The 24,824-nt window shown below is 39.7% G+C and overlaps 1 protein-coding gene across 1 annotated transcript in view; it reads right to left on the bottom strand.

Annotated features, from left to right (window-relative positions):
- The window catches only part of ENTREP2 (endosomal transmembrane epsin interactor 2), a 1,041,875-nt gene that overhangs the window by 666,909 nt on the left and 350,142 nt on the right, over nt 1-24,824 (bottom strand). Inside the window, exon 3 of the mRNA XM_077473414.1 lies at nt 68-124. Within this exon, the coding sequence (XP_077329540.1) occupies nt 68-124 (57 nt within the window). The remainder of the gene's footprint in view (nt 1-67; nt 125-24,824) is intronic.

The following is a 24,824-nucleotide window of genomic DNA, read 5'->3' as shown; positions in this document are numbered from 1 at the left end:
TTTCTACAGTTTAGCAGTCTCAGAAAGCAGACAGACCTATGTCTGACATAATAAAGTTTCTACTTACCACAAGTGAGAGGGGCCGTTTCCAAGCAACAACACCAATCAGTCCAGACAAGAGTACCTAAGAAGAAAGGAGAAATGTCAGCAGGTCAATTCTTCTATCTATACACACAGCTACGAAGCATTCACTCTGTACAGTTTTAATAACAAAGTATTGTGTATTTAGATGACATTTTCTCATAAATACATGCAAATAACTACTGATGAACTGTTCAGTTATACCACTATTCCACATGGATGGCTAGAAGTGAATTGGTAAAGAGCTTCCTTAGTACGAGGCATGTTCAGAACCCCAAAACTAGTAGCTTCACTGTGTTCTACAATGCTTAAAACTCAGTAGACCACTTGCATCTGTCTGCGAGGCCCCAGAGAAGAATTGGAACATGCATTGTTATCATATAGAGCTCACTTAACCTCATTAGAGTAGTCTCTATGCTCTAAATGTCATTTCCTCACATGGCATACCACACCCTACATACACTACTCCAGAGAATGACTCCTGTGCTTCACAAATCCAATACGCACAGTGGAACAAACAACCCACTGGTGGAACTTCCAGCTATCAACTAGCATTGATTCTCATTCTCTGATCAACTGAAAAGTCAGGCTTTGTCCCCAAAATCCTCTCTCAGGATGGATTTCCTCTCACCAGGGAAATATTTCCAACCAACTTGGTACCGCTGTTTCTATTTCACTGGGTAATCTTACAAAATAGTCTCTTTCACAAGGCAATTTCCTATGGTATATGCTTTCAAAAAGCAGTCTCAACAGGCCAATGTCTCTCACAGGACAATTTTTCTCATAGGTCACTGTCATAGAGCCCTATCACAGGATTCTCTGGCATAACCCTTTCATACTGTACTCTGTATCACCAGGAAGTCCCTTACATAGTACTGCAATCAAGGCCTGCACACATACCTTTCACCTCAGCTAGCAGTGACACCCTCAACAACTTTAATGCAAGGAATGACCAGCACTCCAATAGCAGTGATTAATTACTACTACTGGAGAGCTGGCTATCCAATGCACTTCACATGGCATCATCACAGAGACACCCTTACTAAATTGTGACATCACTGGGAAGTGAGGGCATGGCGGACCTCCAAGTCAAAGCAAACGTGTCTGGTTTACATGGTTTTTGTAGGATTCTGGATCTCCCAATGACATATAGAAATAACTTTGTTTGATATGAATTGTACTTGCAATCTCTTTGACTGTAAGGTTTACTTACAGTATGGGTACAGGCATACCCCACTTTTAAGTACACAATGGGGTTTATTTACTAAAGCTCGACAGGGGAAAATCAGGCTCACTTCTGCATAGAAACCAATGTAAAATGTAAATAGAAAAAATACCGTGCTATACCTACAAAAAAGTGTAACTAATGGAAAAAAAAAAAAGAAATAGCTGCAGCTCAAACATGAGATATACACATAAAATATAAAAGGAAGCTGTGCTAAAAAAATTATTAACCTCCCTCCCTGATTATTTCTAATTTTAGGTGCTGAAAGCGGTACAATTGTTTTGCATGGAAGTTTAGCATTTTATATTGTAGGGATAAAATAATTGTACCGCTTTCAGCACCTAAAACCAGACTGAATCATACCGCCAGGGAGGTTAATGACGGATCTCCCCACAAATCGCTATTGCTCAATTCTGCAAGTGATTCTAATTTATTATCGCTGTTTTCTAGCTGGTCTAAAATCACTTTTGACATAAAGGGACACTTTTTGGTTGCTATGGACAATCTCCAAATTCCAGGCAGAAAAAGCTGTATTTATAATATAAAAGAGCATGCAGGGCACTGGACAGACCACTAGGGACAAAGATTACAGTATACTGTATGTGTTTTTACTTTTTTGAATTTGGCACCGATCTCCGCTCCCGTGAGTCGTAACGTCACAGGGAACGGAGCTCAGCTGCACTCGGGCACTGTGTGAATCGAGCGGAGGACGGCTCGCACACACATCGGGGGGGACATCGCAGGATCCAGAGGATAAGGTAGTAAGTCTCCCTGTATCCTGCAATGCGATCCCGAGTCTGGCTTGGGGTTACAGCTCGTGGTACTGAAATTCCACCCCGAGCCAGACTCGGGAATACCGCTAGGCAGGTTAAAGTGAATAAGTGCTAAGAAGACCAGTCTGTGTACCACTAAAAACAATGAGTGTGAACAGTCCTCAAATGATTAATGAAAATAAATCATTTTGAAAATAAATAGTCCAATGGTTGCATGCAAGTGAAATGAACTTCTTTACACAAAACACCACAAGCTGATGTGAACCTCCACCACAAGAATTGCACGCTTACCGGAAGGCAAGCTTAATCAAGGCTGTATTGTTGGTCAATATCCAGACATATATCCAGCAACAGCTCACTGAAGTTAGACCGAAGGTAAACTAGGTGACCTCAAATCAGCAGGCATACAAGGCAAGGCATTAATCATGTACTAGGTACTCTGTTGATGGTGGTCTAAAGACACGCACGTTTCGGATTGCAGACAGGTTTATATTCTGCAGATCCAGAGAGTATTCCACCATCATCTGCCTGGGAATCACGGACCAGATGAGGATTTACTGCCAACCAAGACTCCTACAGGTAGGGATCGTCATGCAGAAACATGATCGATTTTGCCTTGTATGCCTGCTGATTTGAGGTCACCTGGTTTACCTTCAGTCTAACTTCAGTGAGCTGTTGCTGGATATATTCCCGGGTATTGACCAATAAACAATACAGGCTTGCTTAACCTCCCTGGCGGTATGATTCAGTCTGGAATTAGGTGCTGAAAGCGGTACAATTATTTTGCACGGAAATCTGGCTTTTATTTTGTAGTCCTGTAATTCTTAGGAATAACGCTCTTAAATCTGTTCAAACCAGAGTCTAGCAGACATCCCGGGTATGATAAAGTTTATAATATAATAAAGAATAATAAAAATTATTATTTAATAATGTAATAAAATCCTAAAACACTGAAAAATTGACACTTTTTGGTTGCTATGGACAATCTCCAAATTCCAGGCAGTAAAAAACTGTATTTATAATATAAAAGTGCATGCAGGGCATTGCACAGACCACTAGGGACAAAGGGGGTGTGTATTTTTTAATACAGCACTGTAATTTGTAAGATTACAGTGCTGTGTGTGTTTAGTGTGTTTTTACTTTTTTGAATTTGCCGCCGTTCTCCACTCCCGTGTGCCATAACGCCGCAGGGAACGGAGCTCGGCGGCATTTGGCACTGTGAATCGAGCGGAGGACAGCTCGATCGCACAGTGCGGCGGACATCGCTGGATCCAGGGGACAAGGTGAGTAACGCTCCCTGTGTCATCCCCTGCATCGAGCGAAGCCATCCCGAGCCTGGCTCGGGGTTACCGCTCCTGTCAGTATATTCCTACCCCGAGCCAGACTCGGGATTACCGCTAGGGGGGTTAAGCTCGTCTTCCAGTAAGCGTGCAATTCATGTGGTGGAGGTTCACATCAGCTGGTGGTGTTTTGTGTCAAGAAGTTCATTTCACTGGCATGCAACCATTGGACTATTTGTTTTCATTAATCATTTGAGGACTGTTCACACTCATTGTTATTAGTGGTACACAGAATTATTTGTGCCACGATCACTTATTCACTTTAATTATTTTTTAGCACAGCTTGCTTTTATAGAAACCAATGCGCTTACAGGTTTTATTACCAAAGCTTAATTGAACAAGCTGAGGTTAGAAGCTCATCGGTTTCTATGCAGAAGGGAGTCTGATTTTGCACTTTCCAGCTTTAGTAAATAAACCCCATTGTGTACTTAAAGTGGTGTATGCCTGTATATGAAATGTTTCATTTAAGCTATATATTAGGCATTGATGTTGGTAGTGTTGATAGAACAGAGTTAGTACTCATTGCCATATATAAGGTACACTGTGGTTTGTTTATCAAGGTGTCTGAAGTGTTGTCTGTGTTTCTGCATATAAGACAATTTGATTGAAATCTGTACTAGAAAATTACAATTGTAGAACTAATGATTGAATTTGATTGATATAATGATACATACAGCTCTCATCTGAGAAGTCAAGTTTTCTTGATCAGAGTTTTTCATTAAAATAACTCATATATACACATTTTACCTGTGCCATCAGCTTATAGATTTGGTCACAAAACATTTTCAAAATAAGCCATGTTTATTTTCTGTTATTTTGAAGATGAACATTTATATCTCTAAATATATACGATATATGCATAAAGTATGTTGTTACTAATGATATTAATAATAATAATAATAATATTAAAAAATTTGAATATATCATTTTTTTTTAAATTATTATAAGCCAAGACATGAGCACACCTAACGTAAATAATACATGAACCAGTATGTATCTAGGAATTGAAATAGGCTTAAAGTGGTATTAAACTCAAAAGCAAGCATTTATTTCATTGCAGTTTACCAATTTTTTAATGCTGCATTGGTTTTCTTTTTCAGCTTTTCTTTTCTTTATATTCATCTGATGATCCAGCCAGTATGTCAGTCATTTTTCAACCGAATATGCTCTCCTGCAAATGTAGCAGTCTGAGTATTGAGACAAACCATTTACTACTGTTAACAGGGGCGCTTACAATGGTCAGCTTTTATCTAATATCTATCTATTATCCAAAAGAAAAAGAAATGAAAACAAAAAAAAAATAAAAAAATAAAACACATCTAATGATTGGTAAGCTGCAATACATCAATACATTACATTTTTGGTTTTGGGTTTAATACCTTTTTAGCCACTTGCCTACTGGGCACTTTTCTCCCCTTCCTATCCAGTCCAATTTTCGGCTTTCAGCGCTATTACTCTTTGAATGACAATTGTAAGGTCATGCAGGACTGTACTCATAAAACATTTTTATATTTTTTTCACACAAATAGAGCTTTCTTTTGGTGGTATTTAACCACCACTGGGTTTTTTTTTTCTTTTTGCTAAATAAGCAAAAAAAAAGACTGAAAAGTTTGAAAAAAAAAACTTTTTCATAGTTTGTTATAAAATTATGCAAACAGGCAATTTTTCTCCTTCACTGATGTGCGCTGATGCGGCTGCACTTAAGGGCATTAATAGGCACTGATGAGAAGGCACTTATGCGGCTGCATTTATAGGCAACACTGATGAGCACTAGGTGGTAGGTGGCACTGATAGGCACTGATAGGTGGCACTGATGGGCACTGATAGGTGGCACTGATGGGCACTGATAGGTGACACTGATGGGCGGTATTGATGGGTACTGTTCTGTGGTATTGATAGGTGCTTCAGATAGGTGACACTGATAGGCAGCACTGATGGGCACTAGTGGGCTGCACTGATGAGTACTGGTAGATGGCACTGATAGGTGACACTGATTGTTGGGACTGCACTAATAATCAGGACTCTGATAATCAGTGCCCTGATTATCAGTGTATATGTCTCTTTTACACAAACCAGTTATCGGCTCCCTTCCTCTCACGCTGTTAGCATGAGGAAAGGCGTGCCGGTGACTGCTTTCTTTTTACATCTTGATCAGCTGTGATTGGACACAGCTGACTACGTGGTACAGATCTGCTAATTGTCTCTTTACCTTAATCTGTGATCAACAGTGACATATGACGGCCTCCCAGATCTGGCTGGTTGCACTGTAGCCATCATTCAGTGATAGCATGGTTGGCAAGTGGTTAAAGGAAACCTGTGCTTAGAAAGTAAGGAAACTGCCATTGATGATGGGTCCTTTTCTGAAAATATAATAGCCCCGGCTGTCATACTGATCCACTGACTTTGCTACTTTAAGCCCCAAAGGCAATACAGTAAATAGATGTAAAATGAAGTAACCTATAGCAACTGTAACAAATCATCTCTTAAAGCTGAACTTAGTGCTAAGACATTGTGTTTAAATATAAGATGCATGTACATTCTTACTTGAATCTTATTGTTCTTTGTGTAGTTCTTTCTGATCTGTGTAGTCATTCAGAATTGAACAACTCCTGAACTTTTTCTCTGTCCAAAATGTCTTGTAATACAGAATGGTTACTGCTGCACTTTCACCTTCAGCAGGGTGACCTGTCTTATATCTGTCCTGTAATGGGAGGACCAGCAGGGTGACCTGTCTTATATCTGTCCTGTAGTGGGAGGGCCAGCAGGGTGACCTGTCTTATATTTGTCCTGTAATGGGAGGACCTATGAGGCCCTCCCCACATCTCTCTGCACAGGCTTACAGCCCAATGATGATATCACTACTACTTGTATAATGGAATATCTTGGTTTGTCAAGGCATTTGGTGCACACAACATGTATACTGTATATATATTTTACTGTTATTGAGGCATAAACTTAAAGAGTAACTCATTTTTTTATTTGAGAAAATAACATTCCCTTCTGGGTGATCAATGTCAATTACAAGGATTTTAACAAACTTTGTTGCAGACCTTTAGTTATTCTGAAGAAATCTCTGTGTGTTTGTCTGTGCCCATGTGGAAAGTGAGGACCTGCAGGGCTCTAATGAGGAAAATTGGCAGGGTCTGCATCCCTTTAGACATGATTTCCTATTGGGAGTATCCCACCAAAATTTTTATTTTTGTTGCAGGGGAATCCTGATATCTGACTTATATCTTAGTGTAGACTTCTGGGAGAATCATTGACCCAATCACACAAGCAGGAAATGATGTTTCTGGGGGGTGTTCTATACACATTCTGTGTACTGGATACCTCCAGGTGGCCATTTAGCATTCCATTTTACAGAAAATTACAGAGCAGCAGATTAAAAGGGAAAGTTATTTTTTAATAACATTCAATTACAATATGACTTGATTCAAAATTGTATATACTAGATGTTTTATTTTTTTTCCCCCACGAAACTGAGTTACCCTTTAATTAAATGTTTTCTGCCTGAAGTTCAGCTATACATTCATTGCCAACATCCAAAATCTATCTAGTTCTTGTTTATTGATATATGCATTTCCTTGATGATCTTTGTCTTTTTTTATTGAATAAGCCTTTAAGTGTCCATTCTTACAACTATATTCACTAATGTCATATATGAGTGCTGAATTGGAATTCCAAAATAGAAATGGAGACATTGTAAGATTGCAAAATGTGTTTGATAATTGTTGTTTCTGTCTGCACGATGCATATGTTTTCCTTGTGTTATTACAGTAGTTCCTTTTTACATAAAAAAAAAAAAAAATGGCTACAGGAAATGCTCCACTCTGAGTCTAAATGGTTGATTTACTAAAGGCAAATACAATATTCACTTTGCAAGGAAAGTTACATGCTGCAAGGGGATTTTCCCCCGAACATAGTTAATGAGGTGAAGCTCTGCTGACTTCCATCATCTAATCATGTGCTAGCACCAAAGAAGGTTTGTATTTTTCTTGCAAAGGAATGGGTATTTTTGGCAAAGTGACATTTCACAACACTTACTGATATCTGGGGCAACTTCCCTTGCAAAGCGTACAGCATTTCGTAAATAAACCCCTAAGTGTCAGAGCTTCCAGCTTTATATACAAAAAGCTTCATGTAAGTGTGTCAAGAGAATCAGAAAAATGTATTTGAGCACATAGCAACAGATCATCATCAAAAATGATATGTGCATTTCTTTCTGGAATGGATTAAGACATGTGATGCATCTAATGTTTACCTATGTTAAAGATTTACTCCAGGCAGATATAACATACACAAATAAATGCAGGTGGGTATTAACTAATAAGTCATTACATCTGCTTTGGTATCAGCATCTTGCAATCAATTAAACCGCAGAACCTGCCTGTGTTGTGTAAATCTCAATAGATGAACAGAAATATAAATAAATTGGCAAGTGCAACAGCATTTCAATGGCTTGCCTGGTGTGCAAATCTAAAAGGTTCAAATCACTTTTAGTGCACCTGGGGAGCCCTCCGAATCCCTAGTGTTTTGTTAAAAAAATATAAAGTTTAAGATAAACCCTCAAAATGTACATAGAGATATTTTTTATGCTCTTCAGCCCCATTCAAAACATGAGACAAGTTCAATTTAACCACTTGCCGACCGCCGCACGACTATGTACATCGACAGAATGGCACGGGCAGGCATATGGGCGTACATACCTGTACGTCCCTGCCTTCCCGCGGGTGGGGGGCCCGATCGGGCCCCCCCCCGGTGCCTGCGGCGGTCGGTATTCGTTCGGGAGCGATCCGGGATGAGGGGGCGGCCATTCATTCATGGCCACCCCCTCGCGATCGCTCCCGACGAATGAAAATGCTCCGTGACATCACTTCCTCTCCTGTAATGTAAACACAGGAGAGGAAGTGATGTAATCTCTCCTCCGTGTCGGTATTTTTCGTTCCGGCACAGAGGAGAGAGGATCGGTGAGTTGCACCAACACGACACTACACAGTAGAACATGCCAGGCACACTCACACCCCCCCTTCACCCCCGATCACCCCCCCCTTTACCCCTGCCCCCCAGTCACAGTGACACCAATGTCATTTTTTTATTTTTTTTGCATTGGTGTCATTTGTGACTGTAATAACTGTTAGGGCAGTTAGGGTTAGCCCCCTTTAGTTCTAATGTACCCCCCTAACCCCCCCAATAAAGGTTTAACCCCGTGATCAACCCCCGTTGCCAGTGTCACTAAGGCTGGGTTCACATTGCAGCGGTTTATGAGAACGAATGTGATTCGCACCGCACTGCAGTGCAAATCACATCCGATCTCTGTGCGATTCGAGTTCAGACATACAGATAGTATGGCTGAATTCGCGCCGCACCCGCCGCAAATTCGCACGGGACCCTTTTTTTGGTCCGCAGCAGAATCGGATCGCATGGGTGTTCACACCATGCGATCCGAGTTTGCAGATCGCACTGCGATATGCGAACTGATCTGGGGGTGTCATTAACATTTCAATGACACTCCCAGCAGTTCGCATAGGGCAGTGTGAACTGCCGCCGGGAGGCATGCGATGCGGGAACCCGCCGCGGATTCGTGGCGTTCCCGCATCGCTCCAGTGTGAACCCAGCCTAATAAGCGATCATTTTTCTGATCGCTGTATTAGTGTCACAGGTGACGCTAGTTAGGCAGGTAGGTATTTAGGTTCGCCGCAGCTTTTTATAGCGCCAGGGACCCCCATATACTACCGCATAAAGCCCCCTGATTGCCCCCTAGTTAACCCTTTCACCAGTGATCACCATATAACTGTTACAGGTGACGCTGGTTGGTTAGTTATTTTTTTATAGTTTCAGGGCACCCGCCATTTATTACCTAATAAAGGTTTAACCCCCTGATCACCCGGCGGGTGTCATTTGTGACTGTAATAACTGTTAGGGCAGTTAGGGTTAGCCCCCTTTAGTTCTAAGGTACCCCCCTAACCCCCCCAATAAAGGTTTAACCCCGTGATCACCCCCCGTCGCCAGTGTCACTAAGGCTGGGTTCACATTGCAGCGGTTTATGAGAACGGATATGATTCGCACCGCACTGCAGTGCAAATCACATCCGATCTCTGTGCGATTCGAGTTCAGCCATACAGATAGTATGGCTGAATTCGACCGCACCCGCCGCAAATTCGCACGGGACCCTTTTCTTGGTCCGCAGCAGAATCGGATCGCATGGGTGTTCACACCATGCGATCCGAGTTTGCAGATCGCACTGCGATATGCGAACTGATCTGGGGGTGTCATTAACATTTCACTGACACTCCCAGCAGTTCGCATAGGGCAGTGTGAACTGCCGCCGGGAGGCATGCGATGCGGGAACCCGCCGCGGATTCGTTGCGTTCCCGCATCGCTCCAGTGTGAACCCAGCCTAATAAGCGATCGTTTTTCTGATCGCTGTATTAGTGTCACAGGTGACGCTAGTTAGGCAGGTAGGTATTTAGGTTCGCCGCAGCTTTTTATAGCGCCAGGGACCCCCATATACTACCGCATAAAGCCCCCTGATTGCCCCCTAGTTAACCCTTTCACCAGTGATCACCATATAACTGTTACAGGTGACGCTGGTTGGTTAGTTATTTTTTTATAGTTTCAGGGCACCCGCCATTTATTACCTAGTCTCACTAGTGTACCCCTAAATTTAGGGGTGTCTACTTTCCAAAATGGGATCATTTGGGGGGGGGTTTGTGCCATCTTGGCATTTTATGGCCTTCAAAACTGTAACGCCCTTAGAAAGCCTGAAGGCGGTGCTTGGCTTTCGGGGCCCCGTACGCGGCTAGGCTCCCAAAAAGTCCCACATATGTGGTATCCCCGTACTCAGGAGAAGCAGCAGAATTTATTTTGGGGTGTCATTTCACATATGCCCATGGCATGCGTGAGCAATATATCATTTAGTGACAACTTTGTGAAAAAAAAAAAAAGTTTGTAATTTTCCCGCAACTTGTGGCAAAATATAAAATATTCCATGGACTCAACATGCCTCTCAGCAAATAGCTTGGGGTGTCTACTTTCTAAAATTGGGTCATTTGTGGGGGTTTTGTGCCATCTTGGCATTTTATGGCCTTCAAAACTGTAATAGGTAGTGAGGAGTGAAGTCAAATATTTACGCCCTTAGAAAACCTGAAGGCGGTTCTTGGCTTTCGGGGCCCCGTACGTGGCTAGGCTCCCAAAAAATCCCACACATGTGGTATCCCCGTACTCAGGAGAAGCAGCAGAATTTATTTTGGGGTGTCATTTCACATATGCCCATGGCATGTGTGAGCAATATATCATTTAGTGACAACTTTGTGAAAAAAAAATAAAATAAAATTAAAGTTTGTAATTTTCCCGCAACTTGTGGCAAAATATAAAATATTCCATGTACTCAACATGCCTCTCAGCAAATAGCTTGGGGTATCTACTTTCTAAAATGGGGTCATTTGTGGGGGTTTTGTGCCATCTTGGCATTTTATGGCCTTCAAAACTATAATAGGTAGTGAGACGTGAAATCAAAAATTTACGCCCTTAGAAAGCCTGAAGGCGGTGCTTGGTTTTCGGGGCCCCGTACGCGGCTAGGCTCCCAAAAAGTCCCACATATGTGGTATCCCCGTACTCAGGAGAAGCAGCAGAATTTATTTTGGGGTGTCATTTCACATATGCCCATAGCATGTGTGAGCAATATATCATTTAGTGACAACTTTGTGTAAAAAAAAAAATAATATTTTTTTTGTCATTATTCAATCGCTTGAGGCAAAAAAATAAAATATTCAATGGGCTCAACATGCCACTTATCAATTTCCTTAGGGGGTCTACTTTCCAAAATGGGGTCATTTGGGGGGGTTTTGTACTGCCCTGCCATTTTAGCACCTCAAGAAATGATATAGGCAGTCGTAAACTAAAAGCTGCGTAAATTCCAGAAAACGTACCTTAGTTTGTAGATGTGACAACTTTTGCGCAAACCAATAAATATACAGTTATTGACTTTTTTTTACCAAAGACATGTGGCTGAATACATTTTGGCCTAAATGTATGACTAAAATTGAGTTTATTGGATTTTTCTAATAACAAAAAGTAGAAAATATCATTTTTTTTCAAAATTTGCGGTCTTTTTACGTTTATATCGCTAAAAATAAAAATCGCAGAGGCAATCAAATACCATCAAAAGAAAGCTCTATTTGTGGGAAGAAAAGGACGCAAATTTTGTTTGGGTACAACATTGCATGACCGCGCAATTACCAGTTAAAGCAGCGCAGTGCCAAATTGTAAAAAGACCTCTGGTCATTGACCAGCAAAATGGTCCTGTCTGAAAGTGGTTAAACAGACTTTATTACTGTACAAAAAACAATGGGTTGTTGTTAAGCAGCTTTTGTTGCTTCTTATGCCGCGTACACACAACCGGAATTTCCGGCAGACTAGGTCCGACGGTCTTCCCAACAGACTTTCGGCAGAGTTCCGACAGACTTTCCGAATGAACGGACTTGGCCACACACAAACGGACTAAGTCCATTAGTTTTGAACGTGATGGCGTAAGACAGGAGTAAAAATCAAGTTCAATAGCCAGTAGCCAATATCTTCCCTTTCATCCTATTTGGTCCGTCGGGCCAGCATACAGGCGAATGGGGGGGGGGGGGGGGGGGGTTGGGGTTGGGGAGGTTGTGACCAATGTAAATATAGAGCTGTTGGGATGGTACAGAAACAATAAAGTTAATCAATATTAATTAATAAGGCATACTCTGATTCACCATCAGGGTCTGATATCATTTCATAATGTCTTATTATATTTCTTGGTCATACTTTTATTTCTACACGTTATTTCTTCCATTCTACTAATACCAATGATGTGGCACTATTCCTCCCACTAATACCAATGATGAGGAACTATTCTACCCACTGCCACCAGTTATGGGACACTATTCCTTCCCCTAATAACGATGGGACACTATTTCTCCCACAAATACCAATGATGGGGCTCTATTCCTCCCACTAATAACAATATGTCAGGAAGATCCTCCTCACGGACGTCCGAGCGGCGAAAGTCGCAGAAGATCTCTTGCCCAGTTCCAGGAGCGTTACCGCGATCGGTGCGCGCGCGGCCGTTTGACGCAAATTGGCGCCAATAGCGCTATTTAAACTGGATCCATGCCTCACTGCCTTGCTGCCTGATCAACAGCGTTCCTGTGCGTCCTGGTGATCCGTATCTGAATCTGAACCTGAACCTGTACCTGTATCTGTACCTGTATCCTGATCCGTATCGAACCCGGCTTGTTCCCGACTCTGCTGTTTGCTGCCTGCCCCCCCGACTTTGGCTTGTACCCGACTACTCTTCTGGATTCCGTTTCTGTACCTGATCTGCCCGCCTGTGCCTGACCTGGACCGTTACACCATCCGTCAACTGTAAGTTGCTTGCTGTTGTACTACAGGACACCTCCCAGTCCTCCGCTATATCTGGCTGTACTCCTTCTGCGTTTGTAGCCTTCTACCTCTGGCCGCAGACTACTGGACTCTTCCGCTTCCGCTTATCCATTACACCTGCATCCGTTATTGGACTACAATACCCCTCCGTTGTTTGTCACTTCCTGCAATCACTTGTATGCCGTTGCTGGACTACAGGAACCCTTCTGCTGTCTGCTGGAACTTATCTCACCTTTGCCTGCATTCAGACACCGGACTACAATACACCTCCTCCTTCAACGGTCTTCTGCCTCTACCACCTGCTATCCAGTCAGGCACTTGTGCCCCTCTGTGCTCCTGAGCCCCTGTCACCACTACCAGGGTCTCTCGAGTCAGAGGTCTACGAGAGGCCACTCCCTGCACTCCGGGCTCTGCTTAAAGGTACGTGACACAATAATGGGGCGCTATTGCTCCACTAACACCAACTATGGGGCGCTATTCCTCCACTAACACCAACTATGGGGCAATATTCCTCCCACTGACACCAATTATTGGACACTATTCCTCCCACTAATACCAATGATGCGGCACTATTCCTCCCACTAATACCAATGATGGGGCACTATTCCTCCTACTAACACCAACTATGGGGCAATATTCCTCCCACCAATACCAATGATGGGGCAATATTCCTCCCACCAATACCAATGATGGGGCAATATTCCTCCCACCAATACCAATGATGGGGTAATATTGCTCCCAATTACACCAATGATGGGGTACCTTTCCTTCCAATGATTCCAAAAGTGTGGCACTAATCCTCCACCTAACCACAGGAATGTTGTGTAATTTTTTTTTACTCCAACTCTCCTCCAAGCCAGGCATTGTCTAAATTCTGCTCAGAATATACTGACCCTGACCTTTGACCCTTACTTGACCCAAACACTAACCCTAGCACTGACCTAGATCAAATCTTGATATAGGTATTTTTTCTTTTATTATTTTATTTTTTAATGTTTAATTATTTATTTAAAAAAATTTCACAAACACTTTTTTCCCTTTCTGCAAGGAAAGAGAAAGATAATGTATCTTTCTCTTTCTTTGCAGAAAGAGAAAAAAAGTGTTTGTTCTCCATTCACAAAAAGAAAAAAAAGCCAGAGGCGGGTTTCACAGAGACTGATCACTGTGGTAGGCAATCGGAGGTGATCCGAAATTGGAACTGATATAAAAAATCCTATATATATTTCAGCTGTTTGCCTTATGTTTAACTTTAAATGTATGTTTTACTCTCTCGGAATCATCCACTTACAGCATTTTCTATAAAAAGAGAAACACAACCATTTCCTGACATGAGCTTAAATGACCATTGGAAAAATAAAATAAAAACATCTGTCATATAAGCCCTGAAGTAGTTTAATGCGGGAAAGGGGTTTACACATATTTAAGTGGAAATGCAGTTAATTAAAGAATAAAAGTAACACATAGATGATGCTTTTACTCCATCAATCAATTTGCCCATTGTCTACCTTTTCAATCACACTCACAATGGAACAGGGATTTAGTTGCACCACTTACATTAAAGAATTACGATTTCTAAAATCCTTGGCTTTCCCTTTTATATAAGCTAAACGGAAAAAGCTAAACAAAAGCTTTGGAAAATCTTTTGTAAGCAGGTTTATTTGTATCTCCAACAAATAACGGTCTTCTTTCCTCTGCAAAACATTCTAAAACACATGCTAGAAAATGCTATTATATTGAATGAAGCCAGCTGCTAGAACTTTAGCACTCTTTAAATAATGTCTCTGTAAGTATGCAGCCTTTCAATTTTTTAATGTCGCTCGTTCAAAGTAAGTGACTCTCAATAGCTGGCATGCTTGGAATGACTCTGGGCACCTGAAAGGAACTAAGTTGATAATAGAAAAAAATCTGTAGTCCTTTAGGTGAATTATGAGAAGAGGAGAAAAGAAATATTTCTATGGTGCGCATGAAAGTCGGTCAGATTCCAAAAGTTGCTTTTAAAGTTCGGGTTTGGAAAATAAAAGATAGAATGCAATTGGTAGCTTTATTATTATTATTATGCATAATTTATATAGCGGCCACAGTTTACGCAGCTTTGGGCACGCATTTTGTTTCAGTTGTGCTAAACCACCTCCCTACCGCCTTCCTACCTAGGACAATTTTCAGCTTTCAGCGCTGTCGCACTTTGGATGACCATTGTGACACTGTACCCATATGAGATTTTTATCATTTTTTTCACACAAATAGAGTTTTCTTTTGGTGGTATTTAATCACCACTGGCTTTTTATTTTTTGCTAAACATACAAAAAAAGGCTGAAAGTTTGGGGAAAAAAAAGTTTTTCTTTTTCTGTTATAAAATTTTGCAAATAAATAATCTTTCTTCATAATTTTAGGCCAAAATGCATTCTGCTACATTTCTTTGGTGAAAATAACCCAAATCAGTATATATCAGCTAGTCTGTAGGAAAGTTATAGAGTACACATACTACCTAAAAGTGGGGTATGCCTGTATGGTAAATATAACTGAAAATCAAAAGCGTAAGGTATTTAGTAATAGGCATTGCACGTTTTTTTAAGTTATCATTTTTCATCACAATTTTTTGGAAAATTAAGAAATACATTTTTTTTTAATCACATTTATTTATTTATTTATTTATTTATTTACGTAGTGGGCTCCATTCACAAAATAGTCTGTTTCCCCTTAAAAAAATGTGGTATAATACAGTTCCACATTTTTCAAAAGGTGTCTTGACATTCACAAATAAAATGCTACTGAAAATATTGCATGAGTTATTTTATGAAATCTTGTGGTATTTTAGTAGTGAAAACATGCAGTAATTGAAATGCCTGGGGCTAACTGGCATATTTATTAACAGCAATAAATAGGCATTGTTAAGCGCTTGGGCATCATTTCACAATGGCCTGGGTGGGAAATGGTTAAAGATATAAAATACATAAATGATTACATTGTTAAAGCCTACTCTGTGATCAAATCAAAAATACTCTTGCAATTGGGGAAAAAGCTGAAATTTAATTATTTATACCAATCTCTCTATGAACTTATGAACAAGTTAAACAGAATTAGTCCCAGGGCAGAGCCCTTGGGTACGCCACACACAACTCCAGACCATTTAGAAAATATTCCATTAATCACCACCCTTTGGACACTCTCCTTCAACCAGTTTCCTATCCAGGTACATACAATCATATAAATGCCAAATAACCTTAATTTGTAAATTAAAGTGATTATAAAGTCTTATTTTTTTTTTAACCACTTAAGGACCTCTTTTTGAGATATGTTGTTTACAAGTAAAAAATTGTTTCTTTTGCTAGAAAATTACTTAGAACCCCCAAACATTGTACATTCTTTTTATGGCGGTCATTGCAATACTTTCTGCATTATGCGTTATACCGCATTTGCGCAGTGGTCTAACTAGCACACTTTTTTTGAAAAAAATACACTTTTTTGAATTTAAAAAATACAACAACAGTAAAGTTAGCCCAATTTTTTTATAGTGTGAAAGATAATGTTACGCCCAGTAAATTCATACCCAACATGTCACGCTTCAGTAGGTCTAGGGCTATAATTATTGCTCTTGCTCTACCGATCGTGGCAATACCTTACATGTGTGGTTTGAACACCATTTTCATATGCGGGCGCTACTCATGTATGCACGCAAGCTCAGAGGGACGGGGTGCGTATAAAATTTATAATTTTTTTTCTTATTTATGTTACCTTTTATTTTTTATTTTTACACTGTATTTAAAAAAAGTGTCACTTTTTTGGTTTGTTGGTTTTGCACAGAGCAGCCTGAATCCTCCTCTTCTCTGGTCCCTCTTCGCTGCTCCTGGCCCCTCCCCCTTGTTGAGTGCCCCCACAGCAAGCAACTCTTTAAGCATTTGTAAAGTACTTTAATGTCTTGGTGAAATATTGATACACTAGAGTTTATTTACTAGAACTAGGGAGAGTCAAAATCTGGTGCAGCTCTGCATAGAAACCAATCAGCTTCCACTTTTTTTGTTTTCTTTTTTTTGTCAAAGCTTAATTGAACAAGCTGAAGTTAGAAGCTGATTGGTTACCATACACATCTGCACTAGATTTTGCATTCTCCAGTATTAGTAAATGAACCACACAAGGTCCACAGGTCTTCCTCTATCCAAATTACAGCTCCCCTCCTCATAGAATGTTAAAAAGTTGGTCTGGCAAGAACAGCCATTTGTGAATCCTTGTTGGTTACTACTAATGATACTATTTTCATAAGCACATTTTTGGATGCATTCCCTTATCATACCTTCCAATAATTTACATACTAGGGGAAGAGGAATAAGCTGTAATACTTACCATATTCCCTGCTTAAGCAGGCTTTCAGTGATCATTTCTTCTCTCTGATGCTCTGGGTCCTCTCCGCCCTCACATACAATGGAGGAACCCCACCCTACATTGCAAGGCTTAAATGCTCATTAGGTTTAGGAGTTAAAGCGCAAGGCTTTGCTTCCTGATTCCCTTACCGAGGATTGCGGCGACAGCACCTGACAGCCGAGGGACAGATTGGCTTTGGGTGCCGACATTGCGGGCGCCCTGGACAGGTAAGTGTCCATATTTTAAAAGTATTACAGTATTTGTAGCTGCTGACTTAAAAAAAAAAAAAAACTACGGAACTCCGCTTTAAGGAATAAGGTGTAATACTAACCTTATTCCCTGCTCTTGTAGACTTCCAATCGTCATTTATTTCCAACACTCTTGGTCGTGGGCGGGCCCCTGCCCTTCTCACATACAGTGCAGGGCTATGGATCCTACAATGTATCTGATGAAATGACAGTGTGACCGCCGTCTGGAATGGCTTAAATATGAAGCTTTGGGGGACTGGTTGAAGAGCATAAAGGAGGCTTGCTGTGAATAAGATAACCATTAAACATTATTTCCCTACCTCTAGACTTAACAAGCATTTAACCTTTTGTAGTGCAGGCAGCACTACAAGAATAGATTTTTTTTCTTGTGCCTAGGATGGGGCTTTAAATATATACAGTGTATATATATGTATATATATATATATATATATATATATATATATATATATATACACATATACATATACTTTAAATGCAAGCAATGCAATTACCTGACTTTAACATTGACTCCTGACTTGACTCTAGCCTCTTACAAGCCCATGTACATCAGAACTCAGACTGAGAGAAGGAGAGGCATCACAAGGACCCAGTCAGTTGTGGTGCAGTGCCCATGTGCTAACAAAGGACACTCTAATATGGCGAGTGAGCTGACAGAAGAATAAGCCCATCAGTCTGCTTCTTTCCATTTCACTGTCCATTGACAGACTGGTTGGCGAGGCAAAACCTATAAAGGCCCGTACACACGACCGGACTTTTTGACAAAAAACATGCAAATTAGCCGTCTAGGGGCAACATCCAACTGTGTGTATGCTCCATCGGGCAAACTTTTTCGGTTTTCATCGTTCTTTTGTTGGCTGTGCGAACCGACAAACTTTTTGACAACATAAGTCTGATGGAGCAAAGTCCGATCGTGTGTACACAAAACCATCGGACTTTTGTACAAAGTACAAACACGCATGCTCAGAACCAATACAAAAGATCAGACAACAATACAGAAGTTGACCAAAGGTGGCACTGGAGTAATTGAACGTCCTCTTTTGAAGTGTCGTCAGTACGTTGAAACGTCACTACGTACGTGTTTGTGCCTAAAAAGTCAGATCGTGTGTTTGCAATACAAACTTACGGCCAACGCCCTTTGGACAAAAATCCAAGGGAAAGTTTGCACAAAGTCAGATTGTGTGTATGGGGCTTCAGTGTTACTAAAATGCAGCAAAGAAACATCTGTACTGTATGGCAGAGCTGTGTAAATCTCAGAACTGGTTTGGCAGAAATAGAAATTCTTTGGCAGTAAAAATAGCTAGCATTTATCTGTGTATTTATCTGATTACCTGGAGTCCAAATTTTATTACATTACTACAGACATGTTAAAAAGTATGAATGGCAATTGGCAAATTCATTGAAAGTCTTGGAAAACAGCCAATGTGCATTTAAATCTAAATATGTCACATCAGGTGGTTTGGGCCTTGTATAGTGTATAGCTGCTCCTATGAGACCTCGCAGAAAGGTTTACCAAGCATGTCCAAATATCAGAAGTATCAGAACATGCTGGTTGGATTATAACTTCCAGCTGGATAATTTCTGGGCCTTAATCAGCTCAAAGATCATACTAAATCTAGAATAATTAAAGTAATTAAATGTAAAGAAATAATGAGCTCTTGTAAGTCCCTAAACCTGCTAATGTTTACTTTTCTTTATGGAGCAATTATATTTTGGGAGTGGGAGGTTTAAATAGAAAAGATATGCTTCTCTAAATGTGTAGATCTTTTGTGCTGTGTTTTTTTTACAACTTTTACAACTTCTCTAAATCAGCCACTCTCAACCAGGTATCCCTGGAATTCTAAGGTTCCTTGAGCTGCGCCTGATTGTCCTCCCATCCGATGGTGCCACTGCCTGCATAGTTCCAAAGCCAACGTCACTTGGCAAAGCCAGCAGCAAGACGCCAAATATTTTATTAGATGTCTGCTACTGACCACCATTTTTCCCCATTGGCCAAAATTTTTTTGTTTTAGAAAGGTTTTCTTGAGACCAGAAACTCATTTTTTGTGGTTGCTTTAAGGTAATAATGTTGAGAAAGGCCGATCTAGATAAACAATCACGCAATCGGTTTTGGCTTGAATACATTGATTTGGTCTGATACAGTAAATGGTCAAATGAATTCACAGGTCTTATTTGCCCTGTTTTCACATTATCTTCTTTTCAATTGAGGTGCAGAATTATACGCTTACAAATTAGTGTTTGCTAAGTACACATGCACCAAGTGCATTTTGTGTCTGATTCATTAATGAGTTGTAGGTGTTAAGTAGAACTAAAGTTATCCTGCACTGGTGCCAAGATCTTCTTTTGAGTGCCGGACTTCTGGCCTCTTCATTGGCAAGTGGGGGACGACGTAGCACCGGAACATGTGCATGCATTTTACAGCAAGACTTTAGTTGTATCAAAGACAGCACTTTTACTGCTACAGGGCGGCAGCTGTGCGCAGGTTCCTATATACCGTAAATGTGATTCTGCACATCCGGTAGAACCATCCATACAGAACTGAGATAAGCTTATGTAAACAAGGCATATCTAAGTTCTGACAGTGGGGAAGGGATTTATTCTGTGTCTCTGTAAAGCAGCACACTCTGTACACAAAAACACTGGCTAGGCATACAGTTAACCCTTTGATCACCCTAGATGTTTAACCTCTTTCCTGCCAGTGTCATTAGTACGGTGACAGCGCATATTTTTAGCATTGATCCCTGTATTAGTGTAACTGGTTCCCACAAAGTGTCAAAGGTATCAGTTAGTGTCATATTTGTTAGCCGCAATATCACAGTCCTGCTATAAGTTGCTGATTGCCACCATTACTAGTATAAAAAATAAATGAAATATATCCCATAGTTTGTAGACGCTATAACGTTTGTGTAAACCAATTAGTATACTCTTATTGAGATTTTTTTTAACCAAAATATGTAGCAGAATACATGTTGGGCTAAATTAGAAGAAACTGGATTTTAAAAATATTTTATTGAATGTGTTTTATAGCAGAAAGTAAAAAAAAATTTTTTTTCAAAATTGTTGGTCTGTTTATAGTGCAAAAAAAAAAAATCTAAAATGCAGCAATTATCAAATACCACCAAAAGAAAACTATATATTTGTGGGGAAAAAAAATCATACTTTTTTGGGTATAGTGTCACATGACTGTGCCATTGTCAGTTAAAGTACCGCAGTGCTGTATCGCAAAAAATGGCCTGGTCACGAAGGGGGGTATATATTCCAAGTGGTTAAAGGGCATATTTAGGTACAATTAACATAAGGTTTTAAAGCAGGAGGGGGTCTGAAAACCAGATGCAGACCTTGCATTGTACTTACTGGACAACGTCTGTTTTAAGTTGTTGTTAAAATATGTCTGTATACTCCAAAATATAAATATAACTTAATTTTTTCCAAAAAAATCCAACCAGCCAATGGAGCTCTGGGCTTTTTCTTTTTAGAAACAAAAACCCCATGGTACCCTGCATAACCAGTGTTTTGGCTGCACCCAGTATTACAATTTTTTGATACGGAAATATTTTACATACATGATGAAAGACATTTTAAAAAATCTGTTTAAAACTTGTAAACCTTTGGTATAAACATTCGTGCATAACAGTCAAAGAACATAACACTTTGAAAAGACATAGATTTTCAACCAAAATATTTTCTCCTCAATCCTCTACTTTTAACTTGGATAATGTATTCCTAATGCTCAGGCATATTGCTATAGACCTGTCAGTATCATTTCAGTTTCCAGAATATGTCAGAGCAACGTACCAGAAGTTCCATATGCAATTAGCTGCTGCTTGACATGATCTAAAGATCACCACACTGACATGTCACTCCTGGGTCTAATCTTGGCAATATCATTCCAGCAGTAGAATTTTGGAGCATTCACACATGTGATGTGAATAGAGATTTTTGCATATTATTATCAGCTTTAAACATCTTTTTATTTTATTTCACTTTGCCATATAGTTTATAGGTTTTAAGTATGTACTATAATTTTCTCTTGCTGTCATGATGGATCAGCTTAGGCTTAATCAGATGAGTAAACTTTCCTAGCCCCTATAAGTCAGTGGTGCTCTAAGCACCATCATGAAGGTATTATGACATTATTTATGCATACATGAGGAGCAGAAAGAATAACTCTACACTAAGGCCCCTGTTTTATCATCATCTTTAGTTATTCTCTGTAGCAGCTATTACTGAGACTTGTACTATAAAGAATCTCTGTAGCAGTTGTTATTGAGTCATGTGCTATAGAAAGTCACAGGTATGAACTTCTATGAGATACAGTATATAAAGTGTGCTTATGACATAATGCTTTACTGTTATGCTGGGTGCACTATCCAGCATTCTTTTTTTAAACTAAGTTGATAAAAAAATAAAAAAATAACACATCACGTGGAAATTATTTATCCGCTTGCGGACCAGCCGCTACAGTTTTACTGCGGCAGGTTGGCCCCGCTCGCGCAAAATCATATTATATTACGTGATCTCAGTTCAATCTAATTTTATTATACATTTTTATACAAACATAACGTTCAGACATGAACAAAATCAAGCATAAATAGAAAGCATGTTCAGTTCATCACACAAATTATTGGTACATTTTCACACTAACAAAACATTAAAGGGGGAAAAAAAAGAAAAAACACAGACCAAGAAAAAAAAAAAACATTATATTACGTGATCTCACGAGGCTTGCATAGCAGGCACACGCGCATGCCTGTCGTGAGCTCCGTGAGTCCGACCGCGGGTCCCACGGAGTTGATGTCCGTAGGGATACCCGTGATCGTCTCACAGAGAGGAAGAACGGGGAGATGCTAATTTAAACAAGCATTTCCCCATTCTGCCTAATGACAGTGCACTGATCACAGCTCCCTGTAATCGGGAGATGTGATCAGTGTTGTGTCACAGCTAGCCCATCCCCTCTACAGTTAGAATCACTCCCTCGGACACACTTAACCCCTGCAGCGCCCCCTCCTGGTTAACCCCTTCACTGCCAGTGAAATTTTTACAGTAATCAATGCAATTTTATAGCATTGCTTGCTGTATTAATGCCAATGGTCCCAAAAATGTGTCAAAAGTGTCCGATGGGTCCGCCATAATGTCACATTCCTGATAAAAATCGCTGATCACTGGCATAACTAGTAAAAAAAAAACTAGTAAAAAAAAAAATTATTAATAAAAATGGCATAAAACTATCCCCTATTTTGTAGACACTATAACTTGCGCAAACCAATCAATAAACTGTTATTGCTATCTTTTTTACCAAAATATGTAGAAGAATGCGTATCGGCCTAAACTGAGGAAAAAAAAATATTTTTTGGGGATATTTATTATAGCAAAAAGTAAAAAATATAGCTTTTTTCAAAATCTGCACTCTTTTTTTGTTTATAGCGCAAAAATAAAAAACACAGAGGTGATCAAATACCACCAAAAGAAATCTCTATTTGTGGGAAAAAAAGGACGTCAATTTTGTTTGCGAGCCACGTTGCAAGACCGCGCAATTGTCAGTTAAAGCGACGCAGTACTGATTTGCAAAAAGTGGTCTGGTCTTTGGCCAGCCAAATCCTCCGTGCTGAAGTGGTTAAATAGTGAAAGTAACAGATTCCCCCTGGGGATTTGGCAACAACAGAATAAAAATTAACTCTGATTTGTTAAAGGGATCGAAGGTTTAATAGCCATTGCTATTGTGTTGCAGTGATCATCCATTGTAAAAGAACCCCTCAAAATACTACTTAACTCAATAAATTATTTCAACTGTTGATTGCTATTTTTTGTGAATAGTTTCTTTACCTTACAAATTGATTTATCTGAAAAAACATTCAATCTATGCTGAAACACGTCAGTTTTCTCTTTTGATTTCATGTGCACTTCTTTTTTTAATGAATAAAGAGGGAGTTTGGAAGTAGCTGGTGTGTAGCCATCCAGTTTCAGTGACTATCAGCAAACAAGCTGGATGATACCCTGGCTGCAGCAAGCATGGGCCAACTTGGAGTGACACATTTTTTTCTTTAATATCCGAAAGCATTACTTTATCACCAACAAAAATGTGTAATTTTCCTTTTCTCCTAATAGAGGTTATTTAGGTTATTGTCAACCTAAATCTAGTGGTATTTTTAAAAAGTGATTTACCTATGTGAATAAATCTGTACAAACAAAACTCCTTAAAAAAAATATCAAGTAAGAATTCATCCAATGCAGTAAAGCATTTAATGAATTGAATTACAACATTTAAGTAATAATAAAAAAAATAATAATAATGCATGACAATGAAAAGAACACATGTGCCATGCTTTTGTAAACTGATCCAATTATATGCTTTGTTGCTCACACTGTCATTTTACACTAAACGAAGGATAACATTTGTAGAATGTGTCATTTCAACAGCATTACTTTATCACCAACTAAAATGTGTAACTTTCCTGCTCTCCTAATAGAGGTTATTTAGGTTATTGTCAACCTAATTCTAGTGGTATTTTTAAAAAGTGATTTACCTATGTGAATACATTTGTACAAACAGAACTCCTAAAAAAAAAATCAAGTGGGCATTCTTCCTGTGCAGTAAAGCATTTAATAAATTGAATTACCACATTTAAGTAATACAATTTTTTTTTTAAATGCATGACAATAAAAAGAACACATGTACCATACTTTTGTGAACTGAGCCTATTATATGCTTTGTTGCGCACACTGGCATTTTACACTAAGTAAAGGATAACGTTCGTAGAATGTGTCATTCCAACATCCTTACATTTACTTTTAACTGAAAGAGTTGACATGCACCTGGGACTGACACTCACAGCACAGTGTGGAAAAGAGATTTTCTGCATATCGCCTCTATTCTTACTAGATCTAAGCATCACTTATAAACCTTTGTCTGTCTCTTGTAGCAGAATGGTAGATTTTGTATTTTTGAATGTGTTCAAGTGAATACTATGATGGTTTTAGCTCAATTTTATTTTAAAGTATAGTGAACAGTCCTATGTACCACACAGCCAGATGAATCTCTGTCTCCCTCCAACCCTAGTGCAATACCTCCAACAGTATACATGTAGAATCATAATACCCCTAAAGATAAGAACAAGAATATCAAAAAAGTGCAATGATGCATTCCTCAGTACCTCTACACAAATGTATGTGGCAATATCATAAGGAAAATAGGGAAAAAGTAAGGCATAACCTTATGCAGAATCATAAGATGGGGACAACCCCTCATCAACATACTGGGGGGGGGGGGCTTACCCCTGAACCATATATCCACTTGGAGTGCCTCATGTAAGAGTATAGGTAGCAGAAACCCAGCCGTACCAGACCTTCTTGAACTATTTAGGGCTACCTC

Source organism: Lithobates pipiens, unplaced genomic scaffold (assembly GCF_037356315.1).
Source record: "Lithobates pipiens isolate NorthernLeopardFrog02 unplaced genomic scaffold, aLitPip1_a1.2 Scaffold_8, whole genome shotgun sequence".
Lineage (NCBI taxonomy): Eukaryota > Metazoa > Chordata > Amphibia > Anura > Ranidae > Lithobates > Lithobates pipiens.
The sequence above is the reverse complement of the archived record's forward strand: the minus strand, read 5'-3'. Positions and strand labels throughout refer to the sequence as shown.